General features: G+C 34.9%; 1 protein-coding gene across 1 annotated transcript in view; it reads right to left on the bottom strand.

Moving 5' to 3' along the window:
- Positions 1-20000, bottom strand: part of LOC144975463 (uncharacterized) — a gene marked incomplete in the record, with an annotated part of 124872 nt that overhangs the window by 50308 nt on the left and 54564 nt on the right. The window contains 8 exon segments of the mRNA XM_078919567.1: positions 825-887; positions 6980-7006; positions 9673-9693; positions 14074-14172; positions 16069-16230; positions 17326-17422; positions 18418-18582; positions 18942-19101. Coding sequence (XP_078775693.1) covers positions 825-887; positions 6980-7006; positions 9673-9693; positions 14074-14172; positions 16069-16230; positions 17326-17422; positions 18418-18582; positions 18942-19101 — 794 coding nt within the window.

Raw genomic sequence — 20000 nt, forward strand, 5'->3', positions numbered from 1 at the left:
GTTATTTTGAGACACACTGGAAACATATTACATATTGTAGTTATAAGTTTTTTTTCACCTCCATTTCCATGCTTAAATCTTTGTTATTAATCACATGACGAAACATTCAACTATAAATCATAAACTAAAATATCATTGTTAAATGCATTACTACCACCCCCCCCCCTCCCACCGTAAAATCTCAATAAAGCGCAATAATACAAATTATGTACATTTTTTGTTAATACACAAGAAGAAAAGTTAATTCCGGGACAAAAGTTGATATAACCGAAAGTATGATTAAAACAGAGGATATGAAGATATTAAGAAATTTGATTCGTGCAAAGAATCTTAAGATGTTCTATTTTCCAATTAAAATGTCATAGAGACAAACCATTTTAGATGATAACCTCGTAATAAATCAAAATTCAAAGATTGTTTAAAACGCAATTCACCTTTATAAAAAAATAATTTACATCTCATGCAGACATACCTATTATGACGAAAAATTCGTATTAATTACGAAATTTTGGCTCCAATTTCAAAAGAGAAGATGATGCCAGATTGCATGATTTAAAGGGATTTTGAAAGTAATTCAATCATTGTGAGGGCAAATTGCTGATTTTTAAAGTTAACTATAACTAATACAATTTTTATCACCTAAAAATTACGAATGTTTTAATTTTTAAGCAGTCATGTCTGATTGATGCATTGTTTTGTCATGTGATTAATGTCCAGAAAGAGCAATACAGTGTAAGGGTAATTAGTTGATTAATTATTTAGTTTGATTAAACTGGGATTAGGTTTTGTGTTATTTATAATTCAGGCAACGTTGATCTCCTCACCCTCCGTAGAAGATGTTTCGGTACCAGAGGTATAAGATGACGAATCCGTCTCCGACACAGAATCTACGTGACACAAGGTTAAACAACAAATATATACAGTCACTTCATACCATAGAGTTATATTATATCCAAATAAAATTGTCAACGCATGACTCTTTGGATCCACGACCCCTCTGTAAGATTGTCAATCATTTCTCGTAAGCCATACGGCCCATAAAGCATGCAATTATACCGGTTTCTTTAACGTTAAATGGGCGTTAAGAATTTCTTAGTCATGGGGCGCTTATTTCACGATAAAGTACGTATACCTACCGGTAGATTTACTCGATCACTAATGGACGGACAAATGGGTCCGGGGAAAAGCCCCGCAACTGCACACGGGCCAATACCAGCCCCTTTTGCATTTGAATTGAGTGTCCTATCAACTGAGCTATCGGACCCCCGAGTTTACCAAGGATAATGGCTTAAAGATAATGTGATGATGCAATAAATTGCTTCCTTTCCTTTATCCCAATCATCTTCTTTTGTTCATTATGTAATTGTAATATAGCTCCAAAAGCGGTGTAATGTAATTTGACTCCCTTTTATCAAACAAGGATGCTACGCAGGTCTCATATCTTAAAAGCTCAAAGTTTTGGAAAATATTGCGTAATTTTTTTATTTTTTTTTTCATTCTTCAATCCCCTTCAATCAAACACGTAAGACATCTGAAGAGGTCTCCTAAAACATGAAACGTTTCGATCAATGACTTCATCCGATCAGTGTTTTTGACTATGTAAAAATAGTCGAGCAACAAGTTATTTTCCGAGTACTACCTACTGTCATTAGTACAATAAATAATTCACATACTAATATGTAACAATGCAAACGCATGTGAACGTGAATACATCGATACAAGTTTGGGTAAGACACTGACAAAGATAATTGGGGTGAAAAAGAGAAAGCCTAATAAGGAAACTCGTCCTTTAAGTGAAAGCGTCATATAGGTGAAATGCCTCTTAATAGTCAAATGCGTCCTTAGTGTGAAATGTCCTTATTGTGAAATGTGTATAGAGACAACAGGACGTATAATTAACAGCAGTGAAATAGTCGTCTTATATAATATTATACATTATTAGATCATCTTCTTCATCCGAGTCTATGAGACAGCAGAAATTTGAGTTTAACGATTTAGCAATTCTCAATGCCTTTCGATTTTCTGAGTATGCCTTGCTTGTAACAGCTAAGTTTAGGTTTTGATCATCGTCGTTATCTAATTTCCTATTTAGAATGGCTACGATAAAAGAGTGCATAGTGTATCACATCATAACTAATGGAATTGTAATTTTAAACATGAATTATTGTTGTGAAAAGCATTCCAGCGATTTTGTGACCCAAAAAAAAAAGAGAATAATATCAAATAAAAATCATGTGAGTATTTGGGGCAAATCTTCAGTATCTAACAGTCGTGATGTGATGGTGACATTCGACAGTGAGAGCTCAACGTCAAAAGCTGGAAACATATGAATGACATACTCATCTCCCGCCGGGTGTTTTTCGAAAAGATTGCAGCTCCCTCATCGGACCCTCTTCCTTCTACGCCAAAATATTCCAGATAACGCTCCAGCATTCCGCCATTTTGGGACGGTAGAGGTCGAGGAGGAGGATCCGGTTCGAATCCGTAGACGGGAACATTTCCATATGGCTCGTGGAGAACGTACTGCTGGTTTCCGGTGTAATCCGTGGTGACCACCCTTGGGATTGGAGCTGGTACTGGCGGTTTATGTTTGACGTGGGTGTGTCCGACAGGAACCTCGTCCACACTTCCTTCTCGACTGTTGTCGTAGTTGCTATGATCGCTTTCAAAATCGTCGAAATATTTTTCCTGTCGTTTTTTAGACCGAGTTAAAGACTCGTGGTCGTGACTGTATCGATATTGTAGTCTTTTCACATTGGCGTTGTTGTTGACAATGGCTGACCGGTGGCTGCTGGAGTACTGGGGCGATTGGTACAAATGCTCCACGCTTTCGTCGTTGTCCGAGAATGAAGAATCAGAGTCCAGAATTTGCTGGAATATTTTTGTGGATTTGGGGACTGCGTCGACAAACCTGACCTGTTTATGCTCGAGTTGAGTAGGTGGCCTGTCCGGATAGCGGGGAGTCCTTCCAGCCATATCGGTGTAGTCCGACATAGAGGATAAAACATCGTGGTCGTAGACGTGTTGAGGATGGCGTCTGTCGTAGCCAGCGTCGTAATGAGAGCCCATCCCGTACTGGTATTCATCACCATTGTCGTACATTGAGTCAGGCTCATCCATAAACACAAGCGAACCTCTTCCCGGGCCAACAAAACCAACGCCGCTATTTCTACTCCTCCTCATGTCGTGAACTTCAAGAGAATCGGGCCTGTGGTGACCGAAATGTTGATACGACCCGTCAAATCGGCCGTTGTCGGTAGATTCAGTTCTTCTCGTATCAAACGACCTTGACCTTTGTTGCCTGTCAACTGAATCCATTCTGATATTCATCCCGCTTTTGTTACTGTCGAGTGAATCACCTCGCCTGTCCTGCATCGTTAATCTCCCTTTACTGCTATCCAGAGAATCATCTCTTCGGGTCGGCAGTCTGAGACCTCCTCGACTGCTGTCCATAGAATCACGTCTTCCATTCTTCAGGGCACTGACCAATTCCCTTGACCCAGGAACTGTAAGCGTGTCATTTCTTTCAATTCCTGGAGGTTTTCGATTCGACATACTATGCTGCTGCTGGCCTGTTCTCTCGGCCATGGAAAGTCCTACCCGATTCACATGCATGAATTTCTGCAATAATTTATTACTACTACTAAAACGATCAGCGCCATTGGCTGCGGTTTTGTTTCTTCCAAATCTTAAGATGTTATGAATGACGCTCAGTCTTCCAACCACCTTGGCGACGGCGTAAAACGTAAGTCTGGTAGGTTTGCTTTGATTTTGGATGTCGGTGTGAGACTGTCGCTCTGGCCTCTCGGCAAGTTCATTGTTGTAAATGTCAAGGTTGGAGAACGACCGCAGACTTTTGTTCAGAGACGGAAGTGGTTTAAAATCAGGATCAATTTCATCCTCCGTCAAAGCTACAAGAAAAGTTTGAAATTTAACAAAATTGGATTTGATTAAGATACAGCCAATTCTTGAAGAATAGAGGATTGTCAAGACGAAAAAGATAGAGAATTTATTGAGCGTAAGAACAAAAATTAGAGCTGAAAACAAAGTCATTTCATTTTTTTTCTTTCAAAAGACGAATGTATGAAGGCACTTTTTAATATGAGAATAATATTATGATCGATTGAGTAGAAGCTCCTTCCAACTTTTCCTAAAGTTTTGAGATTGAAACAATAATAGAGGATCAAATAACATCAAAATAAAACTGAAAATTTACCATAGATATATTCTGTCAACCTGACAAATTTAAGAGGGGGCACTGGTGGAAAGTAAACATCTAAAAAAGGAGTGGATGAGACAGTACCAGACGACGCAGGGAAAAAAGCAACAGAAAGATCATTTTAAAGAAAAAAGTCAACCTGCCTCGAATGAGAATCGAACCTAAGACCTTCCAATTACAGGTAAATAAATATAAATTGGATCAAAAATAATTCACAACCGACTTCACATACCGTTTTGTGATATATATATATATATATATATATATATATATATATATATATATATATATATATACCCTCGGGTTGGATACGTTTATTACCAACACACTTTCACCTTGTAACAGTGGTTTATAAAACACATAACACAATGTGGCGTTTTTCTTTAACGTAGTTCCTGTTCTACTTCTTTTATCTTTTTTATTTTATGGATAGCAGATCGTTGGTTGAGCGATCATTTACGCATTTTGTAAAAATGACTCAGAAATCAATGATGATAGAGTCATGTAATTATCACAATAATAGAGGACTCCACAAGATAATAACGATACAAAAAAGGACATGTGTTTACATTACTGTTGATATCCGGTCTTATCTGTTTATTATCTTTCCTATCGGTTTTACAAAAACACGCACGTTAAATTAGTTATCAATGATAATATACACTATACCCCCTTTTCATGTATAAATGTGAACCATCGCTGTAAACCATAGCTTTTGTAAAGTCATAGCCTGACTCTGAACAAAATGTTACATCAATTTACAAGTCCTGTGTACCAGGGTTATTATGTGATATAAAATCAAGTTTTTTTAAAGGCCAATATCCCTATACGTGTTTATTGTCGTATTTAACAGACGGAGATAAATCTAAATTGGCAAAGTGACGACAAACATTGGGTGTCTCCCATTCCTGAGGTTAAAAAACAAAAACAAAACAAAAACACAAGTCCTGCCACCAAAAGAAAGCAAATTGTGAGTTGTATTCAATATATTATAATTCAACCACTCAGATGAGCTGTTTCCTTGAGCACTTCTAACGACAACTCACTAGGCGCTGCACTAATCTAAAGATAACGTCAGAATACAGGTCATCGTCCCTGGCTATAGATAGAATGAAGTTGACGTTATTCATGTCTTTGTTATTGCTTTTTGCCATCCACGTTTATAAGTAATTCTCATTAAACTGTATTAACCAGACTATAAACGTTCAATGTAACACAAAGTTTTGTGCGTCGGTCCGTTATACTTCCGGGTGGCAATGTTGTCAGCTTCGTAGCCAAGCGCGCACCATCTTTAAGTTAACGAAGGCTACGCTCAAACTCATGCTATGTCGGGGTAATTTAGATGCAAAATAGTGATTTCACAGAAAAATAATTTCTAAAAATCCACATAAACATGAGATTACAACTGAACATTGTACAGCGCAACACGTTTCTAATAAGTCGGAATATTTTCAATATTTCAAACAGTGTTGGACATGCAAATTATATCTCCTCATGGATGGGTCCGTTTGATTATACAATATGTACCACACAATAATTTATCATATGTAACCCATCGTCTCTAAACGGTAATATGTCGGAGTCGACGTATATACAGGTCTGACATGCGAACGCAATTATGGGCCTAGTTTAACATTGTTATAATGGACAATATATTTTGCGTCATTAAAAAAAAAATTCCATAGCAACAATGAGCCCATAATAAATTGGGTTATCGGCCCATCACATATGCGTACATCGGTCGGAGTGAATTGAACCATAATATGAAGTAAATTTAGAATATAAATTGTCAGAAATACGAACTTTACGGAATTTTTCTTTTTTCAGTGTAAGAAATTGTATTCATTCGGCATCACAACGAATAGGGGAGCCCGATAGCTCAGTTGGTAGAGCACTCGCTTCACACGCAAAGGGACCGAGATCGATCCCGGGTGCAGTCGAGGTTTTTTGTTTTGTTTTGTTTTTCTTTTTTTTTCGGACCTCTCTGTCTACTCAGCAGCGATTGGGTAGCAGGGTCGACTAGACCTGGCGGAGATTACTTTTCGATAGACTAGCGTCCTATCCAAAGGTTAGCAAATAATTGCTATTGTCCGTTTCACGCTATAGAAACCAGGATAAACTCCGACGCAATGGGCCAAATGGCTCTGAAGGACTGCTTTATTTATTTATTTATTTTTTATCACACCGAATAGAATCTGACCTAAATTTTCATTTTTTTTGTGTGGCTATTAATTCATTTCCCAGCATCTAGTTTGCCCCGACATATAACCGCATAGAGACGATGGGTCACATTTATTATTTTAGACATTATAGAAAATGTAATGGATATTTGTAAAGACTTTGTTACCCAGTTAATAATATTACACACAGTAGTTGCCAGATTATGGCACGCCGAATTCCAGCACGCTCAGACTCTGCAATACGACACACAGGGGGCTGGGTGACCCAATGTATTGGTTAGTTACCTCCTATGAGTGTCGGATTTCGGCACGTTTAGATTCTAGCACGCTATTTTGGCAATTCTCGACAGCGTGCTGGAATCCAGCGAATACTGTAATACAATACGTGAAATGTGCAATGTAATATAATATTGATATATACCAAACGATAAAAATACACCTAAGACATCCTTTTAAATGAGAAAGAAAAGAAGAACCTATAGGGAGATACAAAAAAGAAAAGAAAAAAGGAGTAAATATAAAATATAATTATCTTTAAATTAATTAAATACACAATCGGTAATAAAAACATGGAATTTACCTTCTGGTTTCTTGGTAAGTGGAGCAACTGAAAAAAGGAGCCAATAAAAATAAAGACATTTGAATATTTAAAGAATCTGTTTTTTTGTTTGTTTGTTTTTCTTTTTGTTTGTATTTTTTTTAAAAAATTTTTTTTTTGGGTTTGCTTTACTTTCAATAAGTACTTTCACATTGTATTGAATAAAATCTTAGCGATGATAAAATCAAATTTGTCTTGATAAAGTCACAAAACATGAGTTATTAAAGCAAAGTGGTGCGATTCAAATATTAATTTAGTCTTTTTTTTGTTTGTTTGTTTGTTTTTAAAAAAGATTATACTCTTTCGTTTAATAAAATATATCACCTTATTTTCAATTTACCTGCTATTATCAAATAGTAATGCAAACAAGTGATACACACTCAATTAGTTAATTGTCATTTGACAGATTTTTTATTTAAAAAAGGAACAATGAGATTGCATTTAATCAGATGGATTCATTTATAAATGAAAATGAAATATAGGGTTTCATAATTAACTGTTACAGTACGGATTTACGTACCCAAATACGATATCAAACTTAAGAAATTAAGTTGTCTCCCATCTGCACATCGAGAAATAAATCTTCCTTATAAATAACAACGAACACACAAGACTTTAAATCACACATATAAAAGAATAATACAACACTGTCTATAGCTTATAAAACAAAATAAACATAATAATATTCAAAATAATTACACAATGTAGACGAAATGCGAATCTTGATTATTAAAAAAGATAATTGATCATCAAAAAAGGCAACACAATTAAATTGAAATTTTCTATAGATGAGTTCATTTTTTGTGTGAATTCTATCTAGATATTTGTATTTTTCAAAAAATCGCAACACACAAAATACACGTGTAAACACAGGAGCAGAGCGTGTTAACACAGTGATAGAGACAGGAAAGACGAGTTGTCGGACGTGTTACGTTGTCAAGGTAGTGGTTACGTAGATCGATAAAGTATTGGAAATAGACGTCCGCCCGCCTGCCTGCCCTGCCCTATAGTTTCTTACTGAGCACGAGATATACAATGAGAATAGCCAAGCCCCCGATTCTTGTGATGAATAATTCAACCCAAGGAGGCACATGGTTTGGTTGTCTCCAACCCTCGAGATCAATTAGCTTTAAGGGTGGGCTTGGTCAAATATTGAAGCCTTATGAGGGACGGCAGCAAGATTTGATTAATTTTTCATTCTCTATTTCCCCTAATTAAGCATTGTTATTGTTTCACAAACAACCCGTTGTTTACATGTTTAAGTTTTCTTATCAAAATTTCATTGCGAATGTTTTATTTTATGCCTTTTTTTAAATATTTGTTTTTGTTTACAATATGTATGATTCTTTCTCATAGGGATGATTCATATCTCGAATGTAATTGAGTTATTGTTATGTTATTACTCTTAATGAAATGAGAACTGACGAAAATGAAAATATTTCGTTGTTATAAGATAAATAGGTTAGTTAATAAGACTGAAAGTAATTTGACAAGTAAGGAAATGGAATTAAAAACAAAATCAGGAAATGAGTCATCTTAAGCTGCAGTGAAGAATGACGTCAACATAGAAATGTCTGGAATAGGAGTTTATTCAATTGTCATGGGTTACATCTGAACCAAAGAGAGACAACTCATGATCTAGACAAAGGACTAGTTAATTTCTTTTCATTACAGCATGCAGTTTGTATGTATGTAGTAGGCAAACAGAATAAAAGGGTAGGGGGGGGGGGAGGGGTCAGATAAGTGTGAGTGACATTTGGGACACAGTTTTAGAAATTGTCACATGCGAGGTTATAAAATCTTATCTGAGAATAGATGTTAGTTTTATTTTTAAAGATTCTGTAACGTTTTGCATTAAACTTTTTGTGACTTAGATTACGTATCATCTGTAGTTTAGTCTTGGATAGATGTCAGTGATATTGAAGGGAATTATGATAGTTGGTCAAGAGATATAGAATAAATTGAAAGGCGGATTTTAAAAAATGTCATACTTTCCATGAATATGAAAACAATGCAAGTAAAACTTATAGTCCACTTTATTTTAAATTGTGATTTATCAACTGACAATAAATCATGTGTGAAATTTGTTTCAGAAAACCTTAAACATTTTCAATAAACTTTGTTACTTTGTTGCTAAATGTGTAAGTAATTAATGTTATCTTATATCTATATTTGATAAGAAAGCTTTAAAATATTCAACAAGATCTATGAGACCCAGATTGCCTGTTTGAAAATATTTCCTTTTTCTATACTGTGAAAATATAATACCAAACAGCAATTCAATAATATATTAAGATGTCTCTTTCAAAACATCCTAAGTCATAATACTTTCATGCATTGTTTTGTTACATTTTAAGTTACATAAAGATGAAAACACTTGTCTTGTTTGCTTCGTAGAACTATACAATGAGTGTTTTGAAACTTCCAATCGTCTATGATGATTCTAAGGTGTCCAATAGATTTTTGAGATGGTTAAATCATTTTCTATCTGGATGTGTCTACGCGGGTTATAAAATCACAAAAAAAAGTTGTTGTTTTTCTCTTTCTTGACCAACTCCATATTTTTTTTTCAATGAAAAAAAGAGGTGAAATTGGAAAAAAGAAAAAAAAACCCTCAAGAAAAATTTAGAATTTGTGATGTGTTGAAATGAGGAGGGCATATCCATTTGTCTTACCCGTGGAGACTTGTTCTTTGCCTTGAAATGAAAAGAAACATAGACAGATACGATAGGATTAAACATAAAACAAATAAACAATGTCAAAGTTCACGATATAACACAGGAAATGAATATTTTCTAAATATACAGCATGCAAGACTTTCAATATGAAAGACCATAACCAAATATACAAAAGAGATGATCACACTAAATGATAAACAGTAATATTATAATTAAAGTGATCCAATATATAAAATGTTTTCCTTTAGAAAGAAATGTGTATTTATTATCCTTTACCAATGTTTATAAACAATATGCCATGTAATATATAATGATTATTTTGGACTAATATTAAAATAGAAAGACTTGGTGATTGTTAGCTGCTACCCATTTGTCTACATAACTATGATATTATATATAAGTCCACTCCGGATAATAGCAACACCTTGGGATCAGCGAAAATGTTGCGATTAACCGAAGTTGAGTTTTCTGTCCGTACACATGTACATGTATAATATATATATATATATATATATATATATATATATATATATATATATATATATATATATATATATATATATAGTATACTACTACTATGGATAAGAAAATTAATACGGGCTACATTTTTTAAAAATAAATCATTGCCAGAAAAAGTGGATAGAAAAACAGAAATTCTGCTTTGTTTGACACTGTGTCATTCACATACAGACATCTTCAGAGTTATATTTTACACCAGTGCCTGCTCCTTAATTAATTTGTCACTTTGATACGTGCTACATTGTAGAAATCAAATCTAACTATAGAAAACACTAGGAGAGCAATTGTGACCAGGTTTTCTTCCCTTCGTCCTGCTTCCCGTCAATGTGGTATTGTGTCGGAATGAACTAGATAACAGATATTAGCATAGTTTCATATTTTAAGTTTAAGAAATAGAAATTCATTCACATAAAAAGTAATTTTATCGTAACTCAGATTTGTGGCCCATAGTCTAGAAACGGTATTATGTTTGGATGAATCAGACTCCAAAAAGTGAATTCAGAAATAAAATAACAAGGTATTTATGTTTTTTTGTTTTTGTTTTGGTTGGGGGGGGGGTTGTTTTGGTGAAAGCGCGGGGGGGGGGGGGTTGTTATGTTTGGGGTTGTTTGTTTTTTTGTTTTTTTTGTTTTTTTGCCATGTTAGAAATTGTATTAATTCTCTAGCATAACGAAGTGAAATCAAACACAGATTTAGTATATGTGATTATCAATTCAATTTACATCACCTAGTCCATTCCAATGTTCCACCGCTTTGAGACGGTGGGTCACATTTCATGAAAGATGCATCTTAGAATTAAATCGAAGCATCAGATTCACTCCAACACAATACCGTTAGGTAAAGATAAGTCACATTTTTTAAAATTTGTCATTGCAAAATTAAAAAAAGAAAATGCGGCTATTTCTAGCAATTTAATCGTGATGCATTATTTTTTTAAAAAATGAGTTAAAAATGAAATTCTAGGAGTAACGCAATCGCGCCATAGTCATTCCCACCCCCTACCCCACCTTCCCCCTCCACTACGTTTTGTTTGTTTGGTTTTTTTTTGTTTTGTTTTTTTTTTTTTGTTGTTGTTTTCTTTCTTTCAACTCCAATACTCTTACCGTAATAAATACCCGAGACCGAAAACTCCAGTCAAAATTGCTCATTTATCAAACTAATAATCTGTGTGGCTGAAAATATCTATCAACACAAAATATGCATAGCTACATGTGTGAATAGTGTAGGCTACTGTTGACACGTCTAGATTACATGACAATGCTAACATCGAAACAAACAAAAAATAAATTTAATTAATCGAATCCAGATAAATGCGCGAATCATGATAAAGCGATCGTGTTTTTATAAATGTAGCGAAAAGAAAAATGGGATGAGATTTACAATAGCAATGATTACATATTGAAAGCGATAGTTTGTGATGGATATATTATTGTAATAGTATGTTTAGACATACGAGTAGGTAATACTATTTAGTAAATTTGATACCCGAACACAATCATTGGCTAGTTTAGTGTAACATTGATGTAATGGACAATATTTTGCGTTGGTTTAGGACTCCCTGACTTGCAAATATACATTTATTTATTGGTTTACCTATGATTTCTTTATTCAGATTTATTTATTTCTACTCGTACATATCTGGGTTTTTTAAAATATAATTTCGATTTTTCCCACTCTCATTTATAAATTCAGACTATATGATTTTGAACTCAATGAAAAGAAATTCATGTAAAACTTTTTATGTATTTGATCCAGACATTAACCCTCTCCTTACCAGCCATTTTCAGGATTTTCCCCAAAACTTCACACCCAACTAACACAAAAATAGATTTTTATCACTCAAGACATAATAGCAGTAACGTTCTTGCGATACATAATTTCTTGAGCAAAACATGCTCTACAAAACTGTTCATTTTCTTTAAATTTTATCATGTACAAAGGAAATTTGAATAAGAATAATGTTGGTTGTATCGTAACGAATGTGGCAATTTTCCTATAGTTGGTAAGGAGAGGGTTAAACTAAAAATAAGTTAGATTTAGAAAATTTGAAAACCGTTTTGTATCCTGGCTTTTATTTATTTGATTTTTTTTTTCAATTTTGAAATAAAGGCTACGTTTTTTATATTGTGACTAAATAGTTAGTAAAGGCCTTAGCAATTATTCTTAACAAATACAGAAACATTATATCATATGTATTTACATTAAACAAAGCATAACTTATTGTAATTTTTTTAAAAAATGAAAACCCTATACATAGAAAGCATTGAAGCAAGAAACAAAGATTGAACGATAAAGAGCACACAACATGACGTTGGAGTGCAATCCTTAACCCTGTCTGAAAAAAAAAATGTAATATCGCTTTACAAGTGTCATGTCTCGTTCTACATGTTACGTGTTGCTGTTCGTCAGGGACCCTTGTAAAGAGCTTTGAGCACGTTTAGTGGATATTGCGCTATATAAAAACTCAAGTTTTGTTGGTTTTTTTTCTTTTTTTTTTTTTAAATTCGTGTGAGACCCCTCAACCTTTCACGCTCATCTGACATAAACCTTAGAGACAGAAATTCTTCAGCTGCATCTATATATATATTAAGTTGACAATTTCTGTGTTTGAGGTCCCTGCTGTACAAAGTACGAGTGTCGTTGGTTGTCGCCCTTTATAGTTACCTTGACAAGTTAGGTCAGTTGGTTGAAAACCAAAAATTATTGCACTTTATCTGAAAACAACTACTGGTACTTAATTCTTGTATTCTCTGCAAATATGTATCATATTTTCTCCCAGATGCATTGCAACGTGGGTTATCAGGTTTATGCATGGCTTATTTAAAAAGCCAACATTCAATAACTTTTTTCTTGAATTATTTATTTTCCTCAGCACAAAATTTGTTTATCAGATGAGTTACCAAATAAGAGATTTGCGACGATCTTGCTCATATTCCTTTACAAACATCTCCTACTACCCTCCGCTTAACTTTTTAAAAATAGATTCACCATGTTGAAAGACTCTTACCAACGTGCACATAGCATGCAGGTCTGATAATCAAACGCAATGATGGGGCTTGATTTATCCTTGTAATGGATGATAATTTGCATTGCTTTGAGAGTACATGTTTCCATTAAAACAACTGGCCCATAAAAATATTGGGTTATCAGACCTTCAAGTAGGTATACGTCGACTCTTATCGTAACCACATGGTCAATCCACATAACAGCATAAAAAACGAATATGATACATTTCCTAATATGTGACCTAAAACGTCAATCTGATATTATGCGGGATTAAAAATGTAAAAAGAGTAACGTTTGAAGCTAAAATGATAAAGATTGACGCTTTAAGAAACTAAATTCACTCTCTTAAAAAAAGTGAATTTATTCTGACTCAGATTCTATAATTCAGACACTGAACTCAATTTTCAGGAGGGTGGGGGGGGGGGGGGGGGGGGGGAGCCTGCCAACTTGAAAATTTTTAAAAATCGTAAATTTTAGGAGAGAAAAAATGAACTTGCTATAGTTAACTTCAAAAATGAATTTGAAATATCCTCAAAGGAAAGAACAAGACTTCAAAATCTTTAAAATGTTGTAGTTTGGCATCAAATTTCATTTTCAATAAGATTCAATGACTTAAAGATGCTCATGAAGTTCAGAAATCTACGATTTTTCGTAATAGTAGGCAGCTCGGTAACACCCGTTTGAGAGGGCTGGTCAAGTATTCGTATATGAATGGGAAAAAATGCCTATTTTGAAAGATATATTATACTATAGAATATGTAAGCAACACGCATGAATAAAAAATGTTAGGTATACTGTGTGAAGCATGCAGACACAAAACTAATGTCCTTGACCCTAATGGGAAAATGGCGGCTTGGTGGAAGCGTGGTCTACCTAAATTATGAGGTCGACTGGTGACGGGTTCCGGCTCGGATTCTTCCTCCGTCTCATCTCCTGTGTCCGTCTCAGTCTCCCATATCTCATTGTCTGAGTCTAATTTCCAAATAAGGTGAAGTGTGTGACGTATTTAATTTATGAAACAAGTGGATAGACAGATAGTGTAAAAAGTAAGGAGTAAGTGAGAATTCTAATATCAAACACCGATGAATAATTCAAACTATAAACTAACACTTTTATGTACATCGACCTATAACTATTTGCAATGATATTTCATCAAACATTCCATCAAAAGTTATCATAGATATTGTAAAATCTTGTAGAAATTCGCGCAGTGACCATCATTTTAACCATCATTTTTAAATTGCAACTTTTAATAATTTTGTAGAAAATAATAGATTTATGTCAATGATTCTATTGTATACCTTAACGACACAACTTGATGTTTTTTTTTCACACCACAAAAGCTTTTATTTTTCAACATTTCCAAAGATCCGATTGACATCATACTAAAGATAATTCACGATTTTAAATGAACGTCAAAGAAAATTCGTTAAAACCACATAAGACAGTTCCCATTGTTTTGTTTTTTTCAATACATCGACATCTAAAACTCCTACCTATAGGATAACAAGAAAAATGTGCAATTAATGAAATAATCTCTAGCAAGAATGAAACTGCAATGAATATTAAAACCCATAAAAAAAACTTTTAAAAACAAAAATAACAACAAAAATGAAAGAGTGACCGACAGTCGTTTGAAAGGTGAATGAACAAAAACAATTCAAATTTAATCGGAAAGACTACAAAATATTGCTCGTGAAAATACATTAAATGATGATATGACAGACTGTAATATTTCTATACGTTGCGTGTGACAATAAGATTTCCTTGGATTATATCTCAAAAGACTTTATGTGATCATCAAATCATTTATTTACACCTATCAGGTGTTTTTTTTTACAATAATCATATTATGAATCTGTAAATAACAATAGCAATATATAGATAACATTATCTTAATTGAATACGTAAATAAATAAATACATAAATGAATAAATGAAGAGTGGTTTTCCAAAACTTCCCAAATGTTTTTTTTTTCCCATTTTGAGATTTTGGGGATAATTTCCCCTAAAATTTCTCATTCGGTCTATTATTTTATTATATTCAAACTTCAAATTCGCACAAATCTAGGGAAATTCTTGTGCCGTTTGATGCTTAAAATAAAGTTTAGGTTTCAATTTATCTCATGGATGGAAACTCTATAAAAGGAGAAAAATCGACTGAACGGGTTTTGGAAAACCAGCCTTCAAATAATTAATATAAATAAATAAAAGGAACATGCTAAATTCATGATAGGAGTCAAAAACAGGAGATAAGCAATGGCATGCCATGCAATATTTAAATAAATGTTCAGACAATGTATCCGCTTGAGTAAACTAATCAAGGGGAGATAATCATTTAAAAAACTGAAAACAAAAGTATGGGCCATCGCCTAACACGCTATTAGATCAGATTGAACCAGTTACTGAAAATTGACTTAACCGTCTAAATTTTGAAATTTCATAAAAATACCCCCCCCCCCCCCCCCCCCATACCAACATCAAACTATTTGAATACTACACTTACCCTGTCCACCAAGGGGTAATTGGGTAGCTGGGTCTGTCATGTTAGATCTGATGACAAGTACTTTGTAAACTACTAGCGTCCTATCCAAAGGATAGCAAGGAATTGCTTTTGTCCCTTTGACGTTATAGAAATCGGGATAAACCCCGGTTCCATGGGCTGTGTGGCTCTGAAGGACTACTTTGACTTGAGTGTTAAATTTTTCTTTTCTAACCTTTATGTGGAAACCTTAGATTCCGTCTTTTGGAATCGGGTCACCGTGATATTATGATAACAAATTTAGGTGATGGGTTAGAAACTTGAAAGATTTTATCCAATCAGAAACGTTTATCAAGACACGTGACATAAAATCCACAGAACACCTACCGTCCATGCCGGATAGATAACCGGATCCCTCTGTGATTTCCACGTATTCCATGTAAAGATCTTCTTCGTCCAAACGTTCTTTGGTGGGCGGGTACCGGAAGTGAGTGATGTCCAAGGGCAGACTGACCTCAAGGACGTTAGACATTCTAGTTTCAGTTGAATCTGTTGAGGGAACAGGATATGGGAAATTCTTGGATTTCTAGACAGATGTGTAGTTTATGATCGTATTGTATACTATATCTAATCACCCACAATTGACACTAACAGTGGGATGCATTTAAATAAATAAAAAATAAATAAAATAAAATTCCCTTTATTCATGCCCAAGGGGAAATTTGTCTTTAGGGTCTATATTCTAAGGGAAGACTGGAATAACCCAGGCCTCAGCCACAGTGCAGCGCCGCAGAGTGAGCTAGGGTGAGGTGACTTGTTCAAGGCCACACAACGCAGCGGCGGGTGATTGAACTCTGTACCTTTCGGGTACGAAGCAAAGACCGTACCACTGAGTCAAGCTGTCCCTTTAGAATTAAAGAATCATCATTTCAGATCAGTTTTCTCAAAATGGCATTATACATATTTCTAAAACGTGAATATTTATATAGAGAATAGTATCAAACAATAGTATCAAACAGTGCTCAAAGCGCACAAGGGGTGAGTAGCCAATAACAACACATAACATGTAGGACGATGTATAGGACTATGTATAACGCCAGGTAGGCGATATTACATTTTATTTTCCGACGGAGAAAACGCTATTAATGGCTAGGTACTCATTTTACATCTGTCTGAGTAAGGTGAGAGGATGTGAGTACAGAACTTTTTCTAAGGATTCAACTATGCGCTGCTGATGGTGGGTATCGATCCCTGGACCTTCCGGTCCAAAGGCGAGTGTCTATCGCTAGACGATATCAAAGCAAAATGTCAGAGAGTGGCTTTAAAGTTAAAAATGGCGGGATATGTGAGATTTTAGTTTTTCGTACTTTGACAAACTAAATTTGTTACCCTCAGTTAAATTTAGTTCAAGTCTCATATTTTTCTAATCATCATCATACACAGCAATAAGTAATTTAATTAATCATTGTTTACTTACAGTAATATAATTATGTTGGTTTTGTCAATTAGTAATTATGTTTTGATCTGTGCTCTGTAATGGAAAACTGGTTATTGTTTGTTTGTTTTTGACTGTCCGTATTTTTATTCCCAGCCATACAAATTCAAGAAAATAAATATGACTCTGAATTGGAGCGTTTTACTCACTTAACAATAGAGCTTGGACATAAATGCTGTATTCCACGTTTAATTCACAGCTTCCTATCACAACCTTACAACGGTTGGATTCTGGGTCAGGCACAAGCTGAAAATCAAAGATAAAAGGAGGTGGGGGGGGGAGTGGGGGAGTCATAAGGTGGCATTTTGGTTTGTTAAAGAGGCTAATTAAACTTGTATCCGAAGACTATGTCCTTGTTATATCTATAGCAATATATACACAAAGAAAAATATATAAATATCAGTTGATTTATTGGTCTTTTGTGAATGTTGTTGTTGTTGGTGTTAGTCTCAAATTGGAAGTGTAATGACGGAAACTTGGAAGCCATATTGATGACGTCATTTCCGGTCACAACCTTAACCACTTACGCTTATGACGTCATTTCCGACTCCTTGGGTGACGTGTTTGAGGCTCGAAATCTACATGATATACTACCATGGGTCTCCTCAAGCACAATGCAATTTTTTTCTCCTCACGATGATCCAAGTTTACAAATTTGTATAATGTATGTAATAAACAAAAGTGAATATAACGAAACACCAACCACGCAACGTTTCGGGCTCACAAGTCTTCTTCAGCCAATAGCAAAAATAATACGAAACATAAATATATCACTTAAAATCCCGACACAAGGTAGAAAAGTATTTATTGGCATGTCTTGTACGTAATTACTAGGTTTGAGCCCGAGTCTCCCAACTTCACTTTGGTCTCTTTACTGGGAAGTCATCGGAAAGAAAGGGTGGGGTTGGAAATGGGGGGGGGGGAGTTGTATAGGAAGTGACATTTTCCAGTGAACTTTCCTGTCACACCGTCGGACATGGGCATCTTGATAAATTCCCTGATGTCATCCATCCATCCCATTCTCTTTTGCCTTCCTCGTTTATTCCTCCAACGTAATGCTGTAGAAGAAGGGGAAGAAGAAGAAGAAGAAGAAGAAGAAGAAGAAGAAGAAGAAGAAGAAGAAGAAGAAGAAGAAGAAGAAGAAGAAGAAGAAGAAGAAGAAGATTCGGAAGTAAACTCAACTATTGGATCAATGAGAAGTAGCACTACAGATCTACTGATTCAATTGAGTGCAAACGTACCTTGGGTCCACACTGCTGGTTGTTGAGGAAGATGAGGTAACCGTCAACGGCCAGGTCAGGTTTATCGATGGCCATCCACACGATGGCCAAACTGTCTGGTTTGTCTGAACGGACAAGGGAGATTACTGGACCTCCAACGTCGTTCTCGATTGGACATTTCAGGTTCTGGCAAGAATAAGAGTAGCGTAGCAATTAAATAATATAAGAGACGACCTTATGAAACATGATTAAAAGTGTAATGAACAAAAATGTGTATAACACCTTCGAAAAAAATAACAACATAATAGCAAACAGGGAACGTTTCGGGTTCAGCCAATAACAAAAACAGCAAAACCATTAATTCATCCCGTAAAACCCAGGTAGATGGCGGCAGAAAAGTATTGAATTGCCAGGGTGGTGTTTTTTATCTGTTTTTTCCCCTTTATTTTTATCCTGTTTCGTCTGGTACTGTTTCATACACACTTTTTCAAGATCTTTATTCGATTAGTTAAATATTTACTGTACGCCCAACTACACAAACTTACCAAGCTATTCGACTCTTGTATAACGTTGTTGGGATCCTTTGGGTAGACTTCTAGGTAAAGCTTGTAAGTTCTACCTCCGGCCAGCCCCGAGATGTTGAGACTGTTGTTTGTTCGTGGAAACATCGGACAGTAGCTGATACCGTTCACAAATATCTGGTACCTGATGATATATTAAGGAAAAGGGAATTTAAACCAAAAACAAAACAAAACAACAACAACAACAAACAAAAAACAAAAAACAAAATAAAAAAAATTCAACAAACTGGACTGGCAAACTACTCAGGTTTTATGATTCCTCGTTGCTGGATTCCGTAGATAAGGAAAGAAGAAGATTCTCTATCAGGAAGACTGATTTTTTGGGATGGTTTTCTTCTTGATAATTTTCGTTCTTGCTTTTGTGGCACCTTTTCACTTTTCATACACACTTGTTCATTTTTATCTTACACCGGTGCCTGCTCCCTAATTTCCAAGAAGATTGTTAACATTTTCTCAACGAATCAATTCCGATCTAATGCAATCCAATCCAATCCATACTGTTACAGCTTCAATACTGAAGATAGACACAAGATTTGTGTGGTGTGGGATGGGGCTAGTACTGAAGATAGACGCCACATTTGTGACCCTTCGCCTCAAAACGGTATTAAGTCGGGATGGTTAAGCTATTGAAAATTGAATTTAAAGCAAGAAATATCAGACGTGTTGAGTTTGTATGTTTTATTGAGGAGAGTGGATACCATATTTTAGGGTACTAATGCCAGCAATTTATATTTTTGACCAGTTTAACACTTAATTCGGCTTTTAAGCATTTGGTTCGTTCCGACATAATACCATTTCGTGACGATGTATCACATTTGTGTGCTGTGGGGTCTGTGTTAAGTAACGTCTCCGTATCACGATAATTATGTCCTCCAGTGATAGAAATGTTTTCTAATTGACATGTAAATGTTTCATAATTTTTAGAATTTCTCAAGTTGTCGGGAAGGGAATTCAACACCCTTATATATTGTACTTGGAAAAAGACTGAATAGAAATTCTCATCATTATTGATATAAATGCCCG

The sequence above is a fragment of the Berghia stephanieae genome, chromosome 6 (assembly GCF_034508935.2).
Source record: "Berghia stephanieae isolate SIO BIC M18660-M18661 chromosome 6, UCSD_Bste_1.3, whole genome shotgun sequence".
In the NCBI taxonomy this organism is placed as follows: Eukaryota; Metazoa; Mollusca; class Gastropoda; order Nudibranchia; family Aeolidiidae; genus Berghia; species Berghia stephanieae.